A 23,499-nucleotide genomic window follows, 5' to 3' on the forward strand; every position below is an offset into this window, starting at 1 on the left:
GCGACGAACACTGTCGTCGCGCAGATAACTGCGCGACCATGTATACGAACTCGTCGCAATAATCGTTTAAAAATTATTTATTATTTTCTGTTTCACTTTGCGCGACGTATATAATCGTCGCGCAACGTTTGTTTAAAAAAAAAGTCGAAATTAAACTGTAAATATTTTTAAATGAACATCAAATTCAGTTACTATATTCATACGGGGTCAAGGTTTGTAGACGTAAAAAATCATCAAATTTGGAGTTAAATTAATCGTTCAAATTTCATTTTTCATTTGTAACCGTCGAAAATGTTGGTCCCGTTACATCATGTGTGAGTGTATATTTTTTCTAAATTTTGGCGTGTACGATCTCTGAGTATAAACCAACAACTCTACCGGTTGGATCGTTGAAACTACTTTCCTAGAATCCGTGTGTCATGAAAACACTATATTAAAAAAAAATGAATACATTTTGTATATGTTTGTTAAATAGAACATACAATTTTGTGGTATCCACTATTGTAAATATCTTTAAATGACGATCCAATTCAATCATTGTATTCATATACAGTAAAGGAGTGCACCCGTAAAAAATCATCAAAATCGGAGTTAAAAAAACCGTTAAATCGTGATTTTTAGTTTATAACCGTCGAAAATTTTGATCCCGTAACATCATCTATGAATCTTGCATTTTTTCAATTTTTGGTGTGCACGATCTCTAAGTATAAACAAACAAGTTTGACGGTTGGATCGGTGAAACACCCATCGTACAATGCGTAGCCCCATTAAAACAACATATTCACTAACATTTTATATTGTTTACTGTTTGTACTTTGCGCGACGAATATGTATGTTTCGTCGCGCAATAAGTGATAGCGCGACGTAATGAAATTGCCGTCGCTCAATGTACTTCTCAGGATTTAGGGTTCTGAAAGGGTTTAGGGTTTAGGGTTTAGGGTTTAGGGTTTATAGGGCGCGACGATTTTGTTCATGTCGTCGCGCAAGTTCTCAAATTTTGGCGGTTGTAATCCCGCGTATTAAAAATTGCTTGCGCGACGCGATTTAGTTATCCGTCGCGCAAAGTAAGAAATTTAACTTTGCGCGACCGATGTAGTTTCGTCGCGCAAAGACGCAAACATTTAGGGAAAGAAACGCGCAGTTTTGGTCTGTCTTCAACCTCTCTCACTCTCTCAGTCTCGACATCAAAATCGCACCCTCCATTTCCGATTCGAACCCTAACTCGCAGCCGCTCTCTCTCCTTTCCCTCTATCTCAGCCCTCTCTATCCCTCTCTCCTCCGTCCCCACTTATCCCTCTCAGTCCCTCTCTCCCCGGACCCCTCTCATCCCTCGCATTTCGTGGCTCCTCCGGCCCGCTCTCTCTCCTCCGTCCCCACTCATCCCTCTCAGTCTCCTCCGTCCCCACTTATCCCTCTCAGTCCCTCTCTTCTCCGTCCCCTCGCATCCCTCTCAGTCCCTCTCTCCTCCGTCCCCTGTCAGTCCGTCGCCTCCTCCGTCTCCGCTCATCCCTGTTAGACGGCGGCCCCCCACTCTCTGTCTCGCTCGCCACCGCCGAACTGCCGTGCTCTCCGGTCTCCCTCGAAACCCAGTTGGTAAATTTCCCAACGCTCCCCGATATATATTTTTTCAATTTTTAAGTTTTATTTCAGAAATTTTCGGATTAAGTTTGGAATTGTTTTGCTGTTTCAATTTGTATATTTATTTTGTAATTGTTTAAATTGCTGCTTAGTCTGATGGTTGGTTAGGATTTGTATTGGATTTGTATTGCGGCATGTGAGTCTGATGGTTGGTTAGGATGTGAGTGTTTAAATTGCTGTTTCAATTTTGTTTTTTTATTGGATTTGTAATTTTTTTTTTCAGATTTGTTTTTGTATTGAAATTGCATTGTGGTGTACGATTTGTGAATTTGTAGGTGTATTGTTGTTAGATTTCAGATTTGATTGGAGCATTAGCTGCTGTTTTTTGTATTTTTATTAATTTTCGGGGGCTTTAAACTATGTGCTACTAACCAAACTATTTCAAAATTGGGCAGCAATTTGATTTTTCTTTATTATGTGCTTCTGATTTTTGTAATATCATACATGTTTCTATTTTGTTTGCTTTAAAAAATGTGCTTCTGTTTTTTGACATACAAAGAATACATGTTTCTGTTTGTTTTTTAAATATTGAATTTGTTGTTCTTTAGGCTTTGAGGTTTTTTTTTATACAAAATAATAATTTTACCCAAGGATGTTTTTTTAATTGTAAGACCTTATCAGATGTCACAACTTATCAGACGTCGTAAGACGGTGATGACTTCACCTAGTTCAGCTCCCCCGACTGCGGTGTCAGCTCCCACTGGTGTAGCACAGTCGCAGGACATGCCAGTTTCTCCCCACGTCTCCCGGGCCCCGGTGTCATCAGAGTCATCAGTGGCGCAACCAGTTAGTGCCAGGCGGCGTCACCGGCCTCCCAGCACGACCGACACCACGTCGCCATCTGCTGCTAGTGCGTCAGGGTCACAACCAGGTAAAGATTTTCCTTCAACTCTAGTTGTTTCAGACCAAGAATGTTAGTAGGATTGGTTATTTAATGTTAATTTTATATTTCTTTGCAGCCAAGAAGAACACCTGAGGACCCTGTCGCCAGTTGATGACGGCCAAAGTCACCCGGGTGAACAACAGTCGTATCAACATCGCATACGACGCGCGACATCGGGCTGCACCAACGGTTGACCAGCACAGCTCGTTGGCCCATGACATTGGATCCGTCGTTCGGACTTATTGCCCGATCAAATGGAAGTCCTGGAGGGTCATGCCTGATCAGGTGCGGATGGAGATGTTAGGACACCTGTCGGTATGTATTTTATACATTTTCATTGTTTTTCCCTTCAAATTTTATTTCTAATATTTAATGTATGTAATGAATTTATTTTAGACAAACTACAATTTGGAGAACGTCGGCGAAGAGTTGTTAGCCTACATCAACAGACTCTTTGCTGACAGGTACAAGCAGTGGAAGAGCGACCTGCATCACCATTTTCAGGCATATGATGATACGCAGGTTGCTCTTCAAGAGGGTTGCCCGAAGGAGCTTGAGGGTCGGGAGGATAGTTGGCAGTGGCTCTGCGGTCATTTTCAAGAGGCCGATTATGTGGTATTTTTATATATTAAATTGAAACTTATTACATGTTTCTTACTAATGTGTATTTAATTTTTTATAAATTCACTTTCAACTAATACTTTTTATTTTTTGTATAACAGAAGAAGGCCAAAGCAAATAAGGGCAATAGGCAGAGGAAGACTCTTCTCCACCATTCAGGTTCCAGGCCCTTCTCTTATAGGATGGAGGCGCGGCGCCAGGTAATAATACAGTCGTTTTTATTTATTTTTTAATGTGTCATTAATATTAATTTGTTTTTTTCGTCTTAACATTTTTTTTTTCTGCTCAATTTAAGGGGGGGGTCCAAATTCCCAGAGATTGACGTATTTGGCGACGTTTATGTTCGACCTGGGAATGAGTTGGCGGAGTCCCTTCATGTAAGTAGCTTTTAATTTAAATTATTATGTAAGCGTTCAAGTTTTTATAGTTATTATATGAATGTTTTAATTCATATTTTATGTTATGTTCAACAGACGACTATGATTGAGAGGAGCCAGTTGGTTCTTCAGGAGTCCGCCTCCCAGCTTCCTCCCGATACGCCGCTCGAGTCCGTGGTTCCTCCATCGGATGCAGGGTTTCAAATCCTGACTGAAACCTTGGATCAGAGTCTCGGGAGGCGCTCAGGGACATATTGTCGAGGGATGGGGAATGCCAGGCAGCGGCCACCTAGACCCCGTGAATCATCAGAGTCAAATGAAGAGGTGACTGCTTTGAAAACAGAGGTGCCGGACCTCAAGAGTCATTTCTCTCATATTCTACAGTCCCTCGCTCACTCCGGCATTTCTATCACGCCTTTTACTCCCCCGTCGACCTCCGAGCATGGCAACCACACCTCTCCCCCTGTCAACAATGTCCAGACCTCCGAGCTGCATTTGCCAGACGACAATGTAGATCTTGGAGGGTTGTTTGATTAGATTTTAACATTCTTAATTATATTTTAAATATTTCTATTGTACTAAATACATTATGTTATCACATTTTACATATTTCTCTTTATTACCTTTTTCTAATTGCAATTTCATTTCATTAAAAAAAAAAACCAAAATTTTTTTTTTTTACCAAAATAATTCAATTTAATTTTAAATTAAAAATAATATATTTATTTTTTACGCGACGATAGTTTCCGTCGCGCAAAATTTTAAAAAAAAATACACAACCGTAAAATTAAATTTTAAAGAATTTATTTTTTTTGCGCGACGAAATAATTTGTCTCTCTAAGTCAATGCGACAAAAATATATCGTCGCGCAAATATTTTAAACACGAATCTACTCGTCGCAAAATACCTGCGCCACGAATGTTACTCGTCGCGCAGTGTCCTTACAACGACTATATTTCGTCGCGCAAATATTTTAGACACGGATATACTCTCGTCCCTCTGCTTTAGCGCGACGACAGTTTCCGTCACGCAAATTGTTTTTGAACATACACAACCGTAAAAATAAATTTTAAAGAATTTATTTTATTTTGCGCGACCAAACTATTTCGTTGCGCAAATATTTTAATCACGAACACACTCGTCGCACAGTACCTGCGCCACGCATGGTAGTCGTCGCGCAGTGTCCTTACAACGACTATATTTCGTCGCGCAAATCTTTTCGACACGAATATGCTCTCGTCCCTGTACTTTTAGTGCGACGCTTATGATTCCTCGCGCTATGTTAATGCAACGAATGTATATTCGTCGCGCAAAACTTTGACCGACGAAATATCTCATCGTCCCGCAAAATAACGTGCAACGAAGGTTTACCGTCGCTCATTTTGCGCGACAATTTTAATATTTTCGTCGCGCAAAGTGTATCTTTACGATCCTTGCGCGACAAATTTTGCGCGACGAATATACTGTCGCATTACTATTTGTGCGACACAAATGTACTTTGCGCGACGAATATACTGTCGCATTACTATACTGTCGCATTATAAAGTGTTTTGGGTGTTGGGTTTTTTTTATAATTTCAGCCCCTATTTTGGGTGTTTTAGTGAAACTCCATAAATTATAATTATAGTCTTACTTAATTGATCCGGTCGAATTATTTGACTTTGGTCAATTGCTCCAGTCAAAATGTTGACTTTTGACCATTGACTTTGACATTTGATTATCAACCATTGACCTGTGTCTTCTCATTTCATTTCTCCTCATTTGTACCTCTAGTCACATTCTTTGGGTGTGCAGATCCGTAGGTTCCCTTTAGCAAGGTAGTGGGTTGACTCAACTCCTCAAAGATGATATGCGAATTAAATTCCACAATTAGATTCTTCATATTAATAAAGGTTAGTTGAAACTTTTTAAGACATTCACAAACCATGGTTGTCGCCTAGCAGCAAGTCACGGTTATCCGAGCTAAATGAGACGTTGTGAAAGAACCTATTCAAATTGGAATGACCATGCAATTAAATCCTTCTCTTATGTCAATACTCTTTATTCATATTATTAGATCATGAAATCCGATTGTCAATATCCTAATGTGAATCATTCTTTTTATATGATTATCCTGGTAAGATTTGAAGACTTCTTCTTTCAAGTCTTATCCACTACTCTAAGCAGAGATTTGACCAATTATATCTTGGAGTATTCTATCTCCTTTACTGAGAGTAGAGATTCCATGTTGTATATTCATTTGCTTCCATGACTCTATTGAGAATCCTGATGAACACCTTTAAATTATGCCTAATTTAGCATGACCATACAGTGCCCTCAAAGATTAACAACATAGCCACAAAACATCTAAGATGCCTTAGGTCTAAGGATTAGTTTACACACCATTGTAATTTATGAGTTCCAAGTTGACATGTGAGTAAGACTTTCATGTTGTAACTCATGTATTGGATTACGTTCAGTGTACTTGTTCTTCTACAAGCACCTACACACATATCGATGTCTCTCCACACTTAATGACTTGAGACCTTGTCATTCCCTACGTATAGAGACGATACTGTGTGTACTGGTCTTTACGGAATATTGACGCTCAATCAATATTCCTATGACCAGGAACATATTCAGGATTTAGGGATGGTGAGAAGTCTCCATGTATACAATCTCATTACATAGCTCTCATATAAACTTGTGTATTCCTTGAACTATGGTTGTTCTACATATTTAAAGATAATATATGATGATTTAATGTATAAAACAACATTTCTTGCTCATTGATAATATAATATGTCTTTTATTAAAGATGTCCTTAACTCTAACTATCACATAATTAGTTGGCTTTAAGGGCATATTTCTAACAAATCTCTCTACCCAAATCTTGTAACTTATAAGTTTTGGGATCCTCTTACAATGTTATGGTACCATCATATCCAAACTATTGTAAGACCGGTCCTTAATCTTGTAAACCCTCATGTTTACTAGAATAAGAACCTCATTTAGTACTTTATTATGTTACAATACATATATAAAATTTTGGGTAGTTTAGTTGAAATTATACATATTATATGTAAATACTATATTTATGAATGCATATTCTTATTTAACAGTATTTTTTATAGATGGGAAGGGGAAACCTATATAACAAGGATATGAACCAAAAATCAGAGGAGGATTATGAGGGAAATTTTTGTGGGAACATGAATATGAGGATGACAATGTATTAATTTAGCATAGAAATAAGTTTGTAAAAGCATATTTTGAAAATGCTATGAGTCATATTCACGAAAAAATATATAGTTTTAGTTTTAAGACATTTGTCTCAAATTATTTTAGAATTAGCTTGAATTTTAAAATTTCGTACATGAGAAGCGAATGAGAGGGTAACTCAATCACTTTCTTCCCCTTGTTTGGGCCCAAATTTAGCACGCCAAAAACAAAGCCCACACCATCTCCTAGGCCACTTGTATCAGACGACCTCAAGCCCATCAGCACGACCCAGCCCATTAAATGAGTGGACAGGCCAAAAACACGGCCCAAAACATTAAAGGGCTTGTGAACAATAGGAATCAGAAAAAAAACTTGGGCCTCGAAGAAATCCAAAGTTTGGCTCAAAAGCAAACTAGACTCAAGCTGGCCTTCAAAACGGAACAGCCCCACGTGATCCCTGACTTGGAGGAGTCAATAATTTCGGCTGAAAACTGGAAATAGAACAGGAGCAGGTATAAAAGAAGAAAAAATCTAAAGTAGCTTGCTGCCAGAAGATTAGAACCCGCTTAGTTTATCTAAAAGATATTCTGATATTTTGGAGGAATACCATTTTCGAGGATAAGCAGACTCTGTTTTTATAAAAAGAGAGATAAGCGGGAAACATGAAACTGTCCAAAAGCTGAGAGCCAGCCATCTCCAAGGCTCCAGACCTTTTGCAGAAGCAGGTGGAATGGAAGAACAGGCAGGGCACTCCATCAAAAATACAGAAGTGGTCACCTCAGGAACTAATCGTTGAGTGCTTACTCGCCAGAAAATGGATAGAACCCCTGTTTATTTCATTTTAAAAAATTAAAAGATCTTTTGATTACTTGCCGCCCATTCTCGGAGGAACATTTCCTATATATACAAGAGAGGGTGAATAGAGCAAGACACAATCAATCAACCAATCAACCAAAACTCAGTCAAAAGACAAACACTCAAATGATCACTTGATCACAAAATCCTAAACAAGTTCCAACAGACTTCGAGCCTGAAATATTCAAAAGCTTGCCAACAAGCTTGCAGAATCATCCTGTCTTCTCCCAGCAAAGACAAGTTTAAATCGCTACCTCTGGTTTGAATCCCAGTTCACTAGTCAACAATAACGAGTTTTTTCTCGTTACAAATTTGGTTTAGTACAAGCCAAGCTAAGCAGAGTTTCGAGTTTTCTCAAATATGAAAAACTCAACAAATTTGTGAAGAGCCCTGACTAAGCAGCACAGGTATTACAGCCCACTTCCAGCTCGAGTCCAGCCACTTCTGCCCCTTTCAGACTGGAGAAGTCCCAGTTCTGCCCATCCAAAAACCTTCCAGGGTTCGAAATAGATTAAAGCTCTGCCAAACTCAAGCTTTGGTATCGATTTACAGCTGAAGCCTAACAGTTGAAGTTGTTAAAAGTCCAGTCCAGCGCAGGTGTATCCAGTCTAGCCCAGAACAGAGGCAACTATCCAGACAGAAATGGAAGCGCAGCCCTCTCCTTGTCCTTGTATAGTCAGTTTTTCCCTTTTTGAATCTTGTAAAAGAGAGTTCTGCCTGAAATTGGTTCAATCTGTCATCTTTCATTCTGGCCAGAACTGCCGGTTTTTATACTGAGATAAATTGTAAAAGTCCTTACCAGTCTAAGGCATAGAAAAGAACTTACTTGGGAGATATTCCTCACCCAAATTCACAATCGTTTGGTAAAAGTTAATAACTTGGGGCGCAAGTTATTTTACCATAAGTCTGTTAGGGTTGAAAAATTGCTAACAGTGGCACGCTCAACACATAAAGAAAGTTAATTCACTGACCAAAACATGGTCTTTGAATTAATGGGGAACTTTGCCCTGTCATCTCAGGAAGTAAATTAAAACGGGTGAACAATTTGGCACGCCCAGTGGGACTTCTCAGTATATACACCCTGCAGTATTTTGAAAGTATATGTATATTGGAAGTTCTAGCCAGAACCCATATCACACGATGGAACGAGACCAAGCAGCTTTCCAAGAAGGACCAGACTCGGAAGAAAGCGACGCTAGACAATCAGCTCATGGCAGTACAGGAAGCAGACGTTCCAGAACTGGTTCCAGGAGGCTGAACCAAATACAGGAAGCCGTGTTCCGACAAGAGGCCACAACACAAAGGAGTCAGGAGTCTTTGAACAACATAACAGCCATGATGCAGTGGCAAGTTAACAGGCAGTTCAGGAAAGACCGCGAGGCCGCTATGGCCAGGATTCCAAATCCTGACGCCATAGTGCAACAGTTGGACCTTCCCTACGGTCCTCCACCAGGACTGGCATGGCCATATCAAGAGAATCCTCTTATTGCACAGATAGCTGGAGTACCGGGACCCGAAGAAATCCAAGCTGGACAGAGGGGCGGAGCCCTTCTAGCCCAAGAACACGAGTCCCCAGCCAGGCCAGAAGGTCTTGCACCAGTTCAGGTTCCCCAGAATCGGCCAGAACCGCCTGCACCACAACCTGTGGCCCCACGAGATCAACCATTGCCACTTCTGCCTGAGGCGCCAGCCGTGCCACCCTACAGACCAAGAAGAATGGACCCCAATCCATTCCCTCCATTAGCAAGGGGCAGGAGAGGCAGAGGGGGAATTAACCCTTTTGCCAACAATGACAGGAACAGACCGGGGGCAAATTGGAGAAACCATCTGGAGATTGAAGAAGAGAAAGAACACAGGGAGGAAGCTCTGCCCCGACCATACAGAATAGAGCATAGGTTTGATAATGATCAGCCAGAACAGGGACGAAATCCACGTCCTGTCAATGCTTTGAATGACATGGGGGCACTACAGAGAATGATCAGAGAAATGATGGAGCCAGAGGCCAGGAGAGGAGAAAGGCCCACCTACAGAAAGCCGTACCCGGCTTACATAGATCAGATTCCTTTACCTGCAGGTTTCAAAGTACCAAACTTCACCTTATTTAACGGAGAAGATCCTCATGCTTCGTCCGTTGAGCACATAAGCAGGTTTTCTGTCCAGTGTATAGCCATAGAGAATAATCCTCTGTTAAAGCTAAGGCTTTTTGGGAATTCTCTCTCTGGACAGGCTTTCACCTGGTATACCAGTTTGCCAGCCAATTCTGTTCAAACCTGGGAGCAAATGGAAAACATTTTTCATGACTATTATTTCAGGATCCAGCCAGAAGTCACCATCAGTGATCTTGCAGCCCTTAAGCAAAGCGAAGACGAACCCGCCCAGGATTTCATAACCAGATTCAGGAAGCTCAAGATGAAGTGCCGAATTCCCATGGAAGAAAGACATTTCATTCAGATGGCTCAGACTTCCCTCAAAATTTCATTGAGAAAAAGATTTGACGGGATGCTGTTCGGAGATCTGGCAGAACTGGCAGACAAAGCGTCCAAATATGAGGAACTGCTGAGGGAAGAACAGCAGAAGAGGAACTCTTCCAAAGGCACATACTACAAGTCCCCTTCTTCTTCAATTCATTTGATTGAAGTAAAATCAGAAGAAGACACAGATGGCTCGGAGGAAAGAGAGGTTGCAGTGGCAGAAATGGCAAAGTTAAAGCATCCTATCAGCTGCAAAGCTCTTACAAAGCCACCAAAGGACCAGAAGCCGCCACCATTTACAGGAGGATTTGTTCCAAACAAACCAACACAGAACAAGGTTTACTCTTTCGATCTAACCAAGGTCGATGCTCTGTTCGATGAAATGTTGGCACAAAAGGCAATAGAGACGCCTCACAAGCTGCCCAAACCAGAGGAGCTTAAGGGCAGGCAGTATTGCTGATGGCACAACTCTTGGAATCACTCTACTAACAGTTGTGTCGTGTTCAGAGATGTCATACAGGAAGGAATAACTGCAGGAAGATTGAAACTAGCAGAAAAACCACCTTCAGTCACCACAGATCCGTTTCCCCAACCTCAAGTTAACATGGTCAATTTAAATTGGCCAGAACGGAGGGAAGATGCCAGTTCCAGCAAAAGCAGGAGAACTACAAAGGAGAATTTTCAAAGGCCAAAGGCGACCATCTCGGCCGGGATAGTACTATGCAGTAAATGCAAGTGTGAAAGTGAGTTAGAAGTTACTCTGGACAGGCAGAAACAGCCCACACACAGCGTATTTGACCGGATTGGAACGTCGCACCAGCAAGGCCTAGCTCCGATTCCTCCCAGAAACAGAGTCAGACAAAGGGATTATCTCAGGCCAGTTCAGCAAAACAGAAGAATGCCAGGACAACCTAAGGAGGAGATACCAATTAGGATGCCAGGAAATGACAAGCCTTTGGCAACTATCATAGAGGGAAGATGGTATTCCGTCGGAAAAAGCGGCAGACCAACCTTGGAATTAACCAGAACTCAGAAAAGAAGGGTTCAGAGGCAATATTCCACCTTCCTTAGAAATAGTAAAGATGTGCAGGTGTTGACAGAACCAAATTCTGCCAGGAGAAGAGAAGATCCAGAAACAATTCCTCAGGCAGAACAGACAAAACATAAGTCCCAAAAGCTGATAAAGACAGAATCCTTCATCTGTTCAACCTCATCCCCCGCCGATCAACCCAAACTTCAACAAGTACGAGAAGGGCCAGAACCTGTTCCAGAAGAAGAAGAACAAGGCTGGACAGAAGAAAACGAGGAGGAACAGTTGGACTATGAGCCATCTGCAGATGATCAAGCTGGTTCCCTCGAAACAGGAGAACAAGGAGAATGGACAGAGGAGATGGAATACGATGGGGGATTAGATGAAGAAACCGAAGCTTTTGGGGCAGAATTGGAGAACTTGTTGCAAGGTGATCTTGGCATTAACATGGTATTTATCCTATCAGAGAAATTCAGGGCAGCAGAAGGACAAGGAAGCACTCTAGAGGGAGACGTACTCTCGCAAGAAAGCTTCGAGTGCAGACTGACGGAAATAGAAGGAGCGCCAGAACAGCAAGTGCCTGCTGCCAGAACAGGCGGAACCACCATGAAACTAGTTGCAGAACAGCTTTGTTTCTCGAAACCAACCGGGGAAATGGCCAATCACCTCAGGCCTCTATTCATAACTGCAAACTTTGGAGGCATTCCTATTTCCAAGGTAATGATAGATGGAGGCGCAGCCATTAACCTTTTACCACACAGACTGTTAAGTAAAATGGGCAGAACAGAAAAGGATCTAATTCCAACACGTCTGACCGTCACCAACTTTGCCGGGGGCATTACTAAGACTCATGGAATTTTGGACGTGGATGTCATTGTTGGGACCAAAAAGCTGAAAATTGCATTCTTTGTGGTGGACACTACTTCTACTACCTACAATGCATTGCTCGGAAGAGACTGGATTCACCAAAGCCTCTGCGTTCCTTCTACTCTGCATCAGCAGCTAGCTCTTTGGCATAAAGAAGGTTACATGGAGATAGTAGAGGCCGATCCACGGCCATTTCTGCCTTCTGCCATGTGTTTTGAGGCAAGATACTATCACGATGACCTTGGTCCTTTCACTTTCTTTGGAGTCAACCAGAACGGCCGCCCTCATGGTGTCACGGCCCAAAGGCTCATTGAAGACGGTCTGGCCAGTTCTCTAGAAGACTGGAATAGGCCTTTTGTTCTGAACCTCCAGAACTCCGATGTTTAGTCCCAATCAACAGGAAAAGGATCGAGCTGCAACAATCCGATCCATTACAAAAAGATTGTTGATATACTGGGAAGAAAAGAAACTCATTGTGCAGAATCCAGCCATTAATATGGCAGAATTCACGCATGAGAGCATCAAAGAACAGGAAGAGAGTTTACAGGAGGAAATATTGGACTTTGCACCATCAGCACTAGATGATTCCTTACCATAAGTGGAAGATCCATTACAGGAGATTAATCTAGGGACAGAAGAGGATCCAAGACCCACTTTCATTAGTGCACTATTGGAAGAACCGCTCAAAAACGAAATCATCGCACTTTTACATGATTTTAAAGACTGTTTTGCTTGGCATTATCACGAGATGCCAGGATTAGACAGGAAACTGGTAGAGCACAAGCTGCCTATCAAAGAAGGCTACCTTCCAGTTAAACAGGCCAGAAGAAGAATGTCCATGGAAACAGAATTAAAAGTCAAAGAAGAGATAGAAAGACTGCTTAAAGCAGGATTCATCAGGCCGGCCATCTACACTGACTGGCTAGCCAATATTGTGCCAGTTCTAAAAAGGAAAACAGGGGTAGTTAGGATCTGTGTGGATTACAGAAATCTGAATGAAGCATCCCCCAAGGATGAATATCCTATGCCTATGGCAGATATGCTAGTAGATGGAGCTGCCCAGAACCAAATGCTATCTTTCATGGACGGCAACGCAGGGTATAACCAGATCATGGTAGCAGAAGAAGATATCCACAAAACAGCTTTCATGTGTCCAGGGCACATAGGTGCTTTTGAATACACTGTGATGCCTTTTGGCTTACGAAATGCAGGAGCCACTTATCAAAGAGCAATGAATTCTGTTTTCCATGATATGATAGGACATTCTCTAGAAGTATATATAGATGATGTGATAATTAAATCCAAGGAAGCTGAAAGTCATGTGTCGGATTTGAGAAAGGCATTCCAAAGAATGAGACAGCACAAATTGAAAATGAATCCTAAAAAATGTATTTTTGGAGTGCAGGCAGGAAACTTCTTGGGTTTTTTGGTCCATCAAAAAGGCATAGAAGTCGATAAAAATAAAGCAAAATCCATCATAGAAGCTCAACCACCTCGGAACAAGAAGGAACTGCAAAGTCTTCTGGGAAAAATTAACTTCCTAAGAAGATTCATATCCAATTCCGCGGGAAAGATTCAGCCCTTTTCGTCCTTGTTAAGGCTAAAACAGGAACAGATCTTCAAATGGGAGGAACAGCACCAACAGGCTTTTGAAGAAATCAAACACTATCTGTCAAATCCACCAGTTCTGTCCCCACCAAAGAAGGGCAGACCGCTCAAACTCTATGTATCAGCGTCAGGAACATCTATTGGAAGTCTGTTAGCCCAAGACAACAACGAAGGGAAGGAGCAAGCGGTATACTATCTGAGCAGAACTTTGACAGAAGTAGAAAGAAATTATTCTGTGATCGAAAGGCTTTGTCTGGCTTTATATTTCACTGCTATAAAACTCAGACACTACATGCTGCCATTTACCATTTATGTCATTGCCAAGACAGACCTAATCAAATATATGCTAACAAGGCCAATGCTAAGAGGCAGAATTGGGAAATGGACTCTGGCTCTGACAGAATTTGCTTTCAGGTATGTCCCTCAGAAAGCTGTCAAGGGGCAAGCTGTAGCAGACTTCCTAGCCGATCATCCAGGAGAAGAAATCGAAAATATGGACTCTTTGGATATAGCAAATGTAGATCTATTGACAAGAGCTCATGTTTGCCTTAACAATCCCATTTATTCGATTCATCTCACACCATGGAAGCTGTATTTTGATGGATCAAAAACTGACTTAACTTCCGGAGCAGGAATTGTTCTAGAAGAACCTTTGGGAGTCAGACATTGCTATTCTTTCCAGTTGGATTTCCAATGCACCAACAACAGAGCTGAATATGAAGCTTTAATCATTGGCCTTGAAATGTTGGTGGAACTAGGAGTCCAGTCTGTGGAAATTTTGGGAGATTCTATGCTTGTTTTGAAACAGATTGCTGGAGAATACAAATGTTTGAACCCTGCTCTAGCTGTCTATTTAGTAGCGGCTAGGAATCTGTTGACAGAATTCAGGGAAGCCACTTGGGAACACATCCCAAGAGAAGAGAACTTTGCAGCCAATGAACTGGCTCAAATAGCTACAGGAATACAAATCCCGGAAGATTGTGTGCAAAGGATTATTAGGGTAGGAAAGAAAAGTCTGCCATCTGTTCTGACCAGAGGAATGGAGGTAGATGTCAATTCTGCCATAATCACTGAAGATGATTGGAGAACTCCCATCATACACTACCTGCAATATCCAATTCTGCCTTCTGAAAAGAAAGTCAGAATCATGGCTTCAAATTATCTTATGTGGAATGAAGATTTGGTCCGGAAAAGCAAGGATGAAGTATTATTAAGATGCTTGGGAAAGAAAGAATACATGAAGGTCATGGGAGAAACGCATGAAGGGATATGTGGAGCACATCAAGGTGGAAGGAAAATGTGTTGGCTAATCAGAAGGTATGGTTATTTCTGGCCAACCATGATGAAAGATTGCATTAACTACTCCAAGGGATGTGAAGCTTGTCAAAGACATGGACCGATCCAGCAGGTTCCTTCGGTTCCCATGAACCCAGTAGTCAAGCCATGGCCATTCAGAGGATGGGCAATGGACCTCATTGGCAAGATTTATCCAGCCAGCAGCCAACAGCATTGTTTCATCATTGTAGCAACGGATTATTTTACCAAATGGGTAGAAGCCAAGCCTGTTAAGTCTACCACGTCTCAAGAAATCATCACTTTCATAGAGGAACAGATCATACAGAGATTTGGTATTCCAGAATCAATCACTACCGATAGGGGATCTTCTTTCATATCCGGAGATATGCTGAACATGGCAGAAGCATTCAAATTTAAGCTACTCCAATCCACGCCTTATTATGCTCAAGCCAACGGACAGGCAGAATCAAGTAACAAAGTGATAATCAATATTATCAGGAAAATGCTTGAGAAGAATCCAAAGCAATGGCATGAGAAGCTGTCAGAAACCTTATGGGCATATAGAACTTCGAAAAGGGAGGCGACTGGTATGACTCCATATGCTTTGACTTATGGTCACGATGCAATTCTGCCTATGGAGATAGCAGTCCAATCCCTCAGAATTGCCCATCAAAACGAATTGGTTGGAGAAGACTATAACCAAGCCATGTTATTAGAACTGGAAGGGTTGGACGCAAGTAGGATTGATACCCTCAACAAACTCTTAGCAGGAAAACAGGCTGTGTCAAGAGCATACAACAAGAGAGTTAAAAACAAGAGTTTTGAAGAAGGAGAAATAGTCTGGAAAGCAGTTCTGCCCCTCGGAACACATATAGCTGGTTATGGAAAATGGTCACCAACTTGGGAAGGACCTTTCATAATTAACCAAGTCCTAGGATTAGGGGCGTACAGACTACAGGATCGAGATGGAGAAGTCCATGCTGCGCCAATCAATGGCAAATGGTTAAAGAAATTCTATCCAACTATGTGGGATTCACAGGCTGTGCAGACAGATCCTGGGATAGAAAGACAACAACTTGAAACTGTTGTTTGATCTTGTTTTAAGTTTTAATTCGGTATTAGTATAAGCTTTTATTTCAGTTTGTCAAGAGAAATCGAAATTCCAAAAAATATAAATAAATAAACTTTCATTTTCAAATAGTCACTTTGGTGACTCAACCAGTTCATTACAATTCCAAAATTTGAATGTTAAAATCCTAGTTTTCTAAGGGTTTCCTGCAGACTCGTCTTCTTAATCGAAAGCTCTTTCTGAAGCAGTACTCCCTGATGGATTGAAGCCTCTGCAACTTCCAAAGCTGGCCTGGAGGCTGAAACCATGGTCTGCACCAGGAAAGTGGCCTTAGTCTTGGAGCTCAGTCCAGCACCCAGCCTGCGCTGTACCTCCCTGCGTTCTGCCAGCTGCTTTTGAAGCTCCTCAATCTGCTTCTCCAGCCTGTCTGCAGTAGCCTTGGCCTCTTTGTACCCCGCGACCATCTGATCCAGTTCTGCCTTCTGTTTTGCATAATCAGCCAAATTAGCGTCATGAGTTGTCTTGCAAAGTTCAGAAGTCTCGAAGGTAGGCTCGAGATCCTCATAGCGATCGCGAAGGTTAAGCACATCTCTGGCCAGGTTCAGACTTATCTCAAGAATTGGCCTAGGAGCCATGTTCTGCCTGTGCAGCAGGTCCAGATCTTTCATTAGTTGTTCTACAGCTTCCCTATTTTCCTCCAGCTCCAGCTCAGTAGATTGCCAGACCTTTACCCTCTCCATGGCCTCATCCACTGCTTTGAATTTGGTCTTGTTAGGGGTAGAACTGAGTTTCTCCAGCCTGTCCAGTTGGGCGTCCAATTCCATAGCCTCGAATTCAGCCAATTCTGGGTCAGCAAAGGAGGCTGTGATGGTTGAAACAGCACGGGATTGGACGGGCATCTGCAAAACCAAAACTGTGGATTAAAAAAGGGAGAAACAAAAGAAAAATTCATGACATGGTGAAAACTTACAGCTGCGAGAACAGGCTTCAAAGGGCTGATAACCACTGCCATGGCTCCTGCGGCTTCAGAAATAGTAGCAGTTAATTCTGCTTCAGATTCTGGGGTTGCAGCAGGAAGCTCCACCTGCTCCACAGGCCCCGAGGCAGATGGTTCTGCCAGGCTCGCAACCGGAAGTTCTACCCGTCCCACAGGTCCCGATTCTGCCAAAGCCTCCATATGCTCCCCAGACCCTAGCATTGCCTGTTCTGCTTGAGCTGTGACAGAGAGTTCTGTTTGTTCTACAGGCTCGAATGCAGGTTGATCGGTTGAAGAGGATACAGGAACTTCTACCTGCTCCACTGGCTCTGAAACAGAAGGCTCTGGCTGTTCCTCAAAAACTGGAGTTGCAGTAGAATGTTCAGCCTCCGTGTCCTCAAAGGCGGCCAGTTCTGAGCTAGTCAGCTCTGTCCGGGGAATGGCACGCTGCTGTTGAGCCAAGGCAATGCTCTCTGCGATCACCTCAGCCGGGATCTCCTTCTAAATAGACAAACAGAAATCAGGAAGTTAGAAAAGAAAAAGCAGAAAAAGCATGTTTACAAATGACCAGAATTCAACCCCACCTCTTCGTCGAGATCTTTCCCTTTCTTTTTTAGAGTTTCCACTGCCGTTTCTTGTTGCCCCTCTTTTTCAACAGCCTCAAAAGCTTCTCTCAGCTCATCATCAGTCCCGGAGGCTTCATTCGGATTGGCAGCAAAATCTTCTGTCTCATCAGAATCGATCTCACGCCTCTTCCTAAGTCTTTTAGACCTGGTGCGAGGAGGAGGAGGAGGAGGGCTTTCAGCTGCATAAAAGAAGCAAGTATTAAAAGAAAGAGCAAGGCAGAACATGTCAAAAGGAAGTGGGACCTAAACACAAGGACCCTACCAGAAGTTTCAGACCGGGCAACGCTACCCTGAGCAAAAGTACTCTCTTTCCTTTTCTTTCCAGCAATTGGACTGGCCACGGCAGGCTGTTCTGCCAGATCTTCATCCTCCTCACCAGAAGGAGGCTCTAGGTCCCCAACAGCAATGACAGAACTGACTATATGAGGAAAAAATTTGAAGTCAGAACTAAACACAGTATAAGGAAATAAAAGGAACAGGGTAGATCGAAGCTTACCAAACATTGCTCCAGCTTGAGCCGTCTGTTCACCAATGATTTTCTTCATGGAGGGGTCTGATACAGGCAGAATTGATTTTTCAGACAAAGTATAAATGACAGAACAAGAAATGGCAGACAGAACGAAGAATTTACCTTCTATGATCTGATCATTGACATCTTGAATAGTCTTAACTGTGAATTTTCTGGCCTCAGCCTCGCCAAACACATTTCCACAGGCCCAGCCCTCAAAAAGCACCTTGACTGCAGCAGCCGAAGCAGGCATCCCTCGAAACCTGGCCTTCCACCAAGCATCAAAATCAGAGGAACTGGATGAATTCGGCTCCCAGGATGGATAAAGACCATCCAGACTGTTATTGATTTTATTAACTGCACAACGAGCATCCTTGTGCACCTCCAGATTATCTGAATCTCTCCAGGACGAGGCTCGATTGCAACTTCGGTAGTATTTGAACGGAATGACCTGAGGACAGCCAAGTTGTCGTGCACAGAAATTGGGATGGTAGACTTCTGCCCCCAGATGATAGCTTGGTGGCTTCCCGCCTCCATGAGGCAGATCCCTCAGCAAGGCTACACTCAGAAATATCTTCCTGTATTCTGTCCTGGCAGCCTCGTCTTCTGGCTCCTTTTCAAAAAGCCGGTGCCTAGGTTGGAACCAAGGATAGGTTCTTCTGATCACCACTTGCCATTGAGCCGCGGAGCGCTTAAGACAGTGTCTGAACCACATCAGGTATTCGTCAATGGAACGCTTGGGCACTTCTGCCGACATCAGAGGGAGAGCCAGAACCTGCTTTTCAGGCAGAACTAGATCAGGAAACCGGAACTCTGGAAAATACACCTGCAACCAGACCTGGATCATCCAAAACGAGCCAGGAGCAGATAAATTCAGGGGATTCTCCGTTGTGGCAGTATGCAGGTTCTTGAAAAGGTGAGCCAGAACTGACGGCCCAAGTCCAACGTCGGTATGGTTGTGTAAAGCTTCTGCCAAATGCCTATACTCAAGCAGAACAGCAGAAGAACGATTGGGGAACACAAATCTGTTCAGCCAATACAGAAGGAATAGCATATGCTGCTGATCCTTGTCCTTCTCCACACTGAATTTCCTCAGAAAAACAGAAAAGGAGCAGTTCTGATTGATAGTGGCAGGAGAGACAGTGAAAGGCTTGGCTAGCTTCTCCTGGTTCCTCCTACGATGATAGTCTCCAACAGCATCCACAGGTCGTCCATGGGGCCTAAACCCAAAGATCTGAGCCATGTCCAGCAGAGTTGGCGCCATTGGACCCACACGGAAATCAAACGTGTTGCTGGCAGAATTCCAGAAACATAGGGCAGCAGCAAGCAGGTTCTCATCCCGGTTGATGGATTGCTTAGACAGAAGAATCGCATCATAAATTCCTGCCCGCCTCCAGTGAGCTCCAAACTTGGGAAGAAGTTTGTCAATCCAGTCCGCCCACTTCACAGGACTATTCCTTACTTCACTGGACGGAAATGAACGACTTAAATTCTTGCTGACCCAAGAATAAGAGGATAGGGCAGAGTTCCCTTGGTAACATAGAGGTGCTTCGGCATCCTTCTTAACCAACTCTGCCATCTCAGCTGGGACAGGACCAAACCAGCGAGGTCCCACAGTCAGAGTACTGTCAAACAAGTGAAGGACGTTTTCGTCCAATTTTTTCTGAACAAAAGGATGAAGTCTGCTTCGAACTTCCATGGCGTGAGCGTCGATTCCACTCCCGAGGAGGAAGCACTGTGGGCACGAGTCCTTGGAGAAGACATTTTCTGGGTTTACAGGCTAGGAACGAAAAAGGGTTTAGGGATTGAACGAAGCAAGGGGAAAGGATTCTGACAAAAACCGAGAAAATTGAACTCTGAGAAAGCTAGGTTTTGAGATGAACAGGAACTGGAAATTTCAAATTTCTTTTAAAGGACTCAAAATCGTGGGAAAGGGAAGACAAGACGCCAACTGAAAGCTAATAGTGACGAGCTAGTGACCAGCTAGTAACTGACCGGTTTCCCACGAAGTCTAGGTAGGTGGACGTGGCAGACAGGGGGCGTTTTAAACTGGCGCGCACAAATTAATAGCCGAAAACATTAAATCTGAAAACCGGTTGATAAACGGTTCAGATTTAATGGGGGCATTGTTTGGGCCCAAATTTAGCACGCCAAAAACAAAGCCCACACCATCTCCTAGGCCACTTGTATCAGACGACCTCAAGCCCATCAGCACGACCCAGCCCATTAAATGAGTGGACAGGCCAAAAACACGGCCCAAAACATTAAAGGGCTTGTGAACAATAGGAATCAGAAAAAAAACTTGGGCCTCGAAGAAATCCAAAGTTTGGCTCAAAAGCAAACTAGACTCAAGCTGGCCTTCAAAACGGAACAGCCCCACGTGATCCCTGACTTGGAGGAGTCAATAATTTCGGCTGAAAACTGGAAATAGAACAGGAGCATGTATAAAAGAAGAAAAAATCTAAAGTAGCTTGCTGCCAGAAGATTAGAACCCGCTTAGTTTATCTAAAAGATATTCTGATATTTTGGAGGAATACCATTTTCGAGGATAAGCAGACTCTGTTTTTATAAAAAGAGAGATAAGCGGGAAACATGAAACTGTCCAAAAGCTGAGAGCCAGCCATCTCCAAGGCTCCAGACCTTTTGCAGAAGCAGGTGGAATGGAAGAACAGGCAGGGCACTATTGCGTAGATTTAGCTCCACCAAAATGGATTAAGCTGCATCCTCAACTTGTGATACTCGCAAGTGCACGAACCGTTGGTAGTATAGCATATGTAAGTGCGAGGTCGATTCCACAGGGATTGGTGATTGAATGATCCAATTTAGTTTCCCTACACAAAATAGAAACAAAAACAAAGAACATAAAACAAGGAAGAAAGAAATAAGTAACTCAAGCAAATAAGTTCCCAAGTTCAATTTAGATTAATGGATTGATTCTAGCTAAAGTATGATTAAGCCATGGTGTGTGGTCATAACCTTGTGTTCCTAATTCCCTAATTTGATCATTTGTTGTCTAACCTAAAATTAAGCATTAGGAACCCATTAAGCATAGAAGAACATTTTAAACAACCAAGTATGTATCTAATCCCTGTTGTCGAATGTCCATACATACTCTTCCTATTCATAGTTCAATTCGAATTAAAGCATGGTGTATACTCTTAATTCAAACCAAGATAGCTAACATGCAAGCCTAAATGGTGATCAATCATTCAAACTAGCATATTAACTTATAAGCATAATGAATAAGAACAAAAACCATAATTGAAACTTGGAAACTAATTCAACTTGAAAACTTAAGAAAAGAATTTACATAACAAAGAAAAATAAATTACAACTAAGAAAACATTAAGGAAACTAAGAGAACTTTGAGGAAGAAATGAAGTGTTTGAGAACTTTGAGGAGGGAGAAGAAAGTGTTTGGGAACTTTAGAGAATTTTGGAAGAACATGTGTTTGAGAGCTTTGAGGATTTTGGAAGGGAATGTGTTTAAGACATGGGGAATTTGGAAGAGAGTGTTTGAGAACTTGGAGGATTTGGAGAAGAAAGTAGAGAGGTGTTTTGAGAGCTTTGTGGATTTTGGAAGAGAGTGTTTAGGAACTTTGAGAATTTGGAAGAGAGTGGTTGAGAACTTGGAGGATGTTTGTGAACTTGGAGAATTTGAGAACTTAGGGAAGGAAGAGAAATGTGTTTGTGAAGTGTTTGAGACATGGAGACTTTTGGAAGAGAAGGGAAGTAGAGAGATGTTTGAGAACTTTGAGGATTTTGGAAGAACATGTGTTTGAAAGCTTTAGAGAATTAGAAGAAGAGAAAGGAAAAGTGTTTGATATTTAGTACAAAGAAAATTTAATAGAATGATCTTATTACAACAATTGAGAACTACAAAGGGAAACTAAGAGAATTTGAGGGAGAGAAGGGAAGGGAGCTCTAGAGAAGTGTTTGAGAGCTCCCCCCCCTTGGGGTGTTATTACAAGCTTAGAGAACTTCCCTATTTATAGGCCTAGGGGAAGTGAAAATCAGAATTCAATAAGACTAATGCATACAACACTTGAATTATAAAATCTGAAATGGTTGATGCACTTGTATTAGAAAATCTGAAATGGGTGATGCACTTGTATTAGAAAATCTTGAATTGGTTGATGCACTTCACCACTAAATCCCACCAGCAGCCCTAGCTCATCTTCATGTCACCATGACCAAGCTTCCAACCAGAAATGATAGCTCATACCTAGCTCACCATGACCAAGCATCCAACCAGCACATGCTGAGGTCAGCATGACCAGCAACTTCAAGGGCTTACAACTTGGGCTTCTCTTAATCAAATTAGGACTTTAAGCACTCTAAATTGAAGTTCAGAATGTCTTCTTTCCAGCCATATGTTATTTGGGCCAATCCAAGGTCGGAGGAAGAAGTTAAGGCCGAAACAAATTGCTAACTCATTTTCCGCGCTGATAAGATCCATCCTGAGCATGGTTCTGTGTTTGCTAGGTAACGGACTCCAGAGTTATCCAATGGGGCTGAATTTTGGATATGTTATAGTACACACCAATTGGAGCAACTTTCATGAAGAATGTGGCCTCATCCGAGCTATGTAGGTTGCTGAAACAAAGCTTGCAATATGACCTACGGAACTGGACTGGCAGGGGGCTGTAGCCATAATGAATTTGTCTTTAAGCTCTTCATCAATTCATCCAAATTAGGCCTTAACATGCTTGAATTGCATGAATTATGTTCTCCAAAGCCATCATTGTTACCTAAAGCTCAATTAACTGAAAGATAAACACAAAAAGGATTAAAAGCACAAGTTTAACTCAAAAACATAACCAAATCATAAGCTAGAAGGGTAAGAAATAATATACAATTATGAACCGATCAAATACCCCCAAACCTAGATTTTGCTAGTCCTCGAGCAAAACAACACAAAACAAAGTTAAAAACAAAACTAGAAGTTAACTAAACCACTTTCGTAGGTAACTCGATTGCATTTAGCATATGCAACAAGCCTTTAAACCTCTAGGCATCCCTAGTAGGAGGAGTTGTGTCTCCTGAGGGTTTAACAGATACGATACCCACAAACGTTTTACTGACACTGTAAAACAAAGTAATTAGAAAACTTAAAGATTGTTAGTCCTTAAGCAAAACCAAAAACAAAAACAAACACAAAAACACAAAGAACTTAAAACAATTTTTCCGAACATTTTCTGAAGAGAAATGACTCATGCACATGACTTAAACGTTTTAACAATAAAAGCTCAATTTTTAGACATTATTTACAAAGCGGCAAAGTTCTAAACACAATATGCTCAAAGTGTAGTAGTGTGATAGCCAAATGCAACAAATTCCCCAATCTTAGTTTTCACACAATTTCAAAAATCATACAAAGCATAAGTTCAACTTCAAATCTCACCAAAGTTGTCCTCTCACAAATGAATCACTCAGAAGAGGGCTATAATGCACACTCAGTTATAAACATGAGA

At 42.0% G+C, this 23,499-nt stretch overlaps 1 protein-coding gene and 1 pseudogene across 1 annotated transcript; one reads left to right on the forward strand and one right to left on the reverse strand.

The window, feature by feature from the left end:
* Positions 1-2,292: 2,292 nt before the first annotated feature.
* LOC148297400 (uncharacterized) lies at positions 2,293-4,872 on the forward strand (annotated as a pseudogene).
* An 11,223-nt stretch (positions 4,873-16,095) lies between these two features.
* Positions 16,096-16,815, reverse strand: LOC148297401 (uncharacterized). The gene has a single exon (XM_088245731.1). The coding sequence runs from the start codon at positions 16,813-16,815 to the stop codon at positions 16,096-16,098; it is 720 nt and encodes a 239-aa protein (XP_088101857.1).
* Between the last annotated feature and the right edge of the window lie 6,684 nt (positions 16,816-23,499).

This window comes from Prunus avium, chromosome 1 (genome assembly GCF_965620075.1).
Source record: "Prunus avium chromosome 1, drPruAviu1.hap1.1, whole genome shotgun sequence".
Taxonomy (NCBI): domain Eukaryota; kingdom Viridiplantae; phylum Streptophyta; class Magnoliopsida; order Rosales; family Rosaceae; genus Prunus; species Prunus avium.

What these genes read in the sequence shown, in the direction of transcription:
- LOC148297401 (XM_088245731.1), bottom strand. Translation starts at nt 16,815, where the DNA reads ATGCCCGTCCAATCCCGTGCTGTTTCAACCATCACAGCCTCCTTTGCT.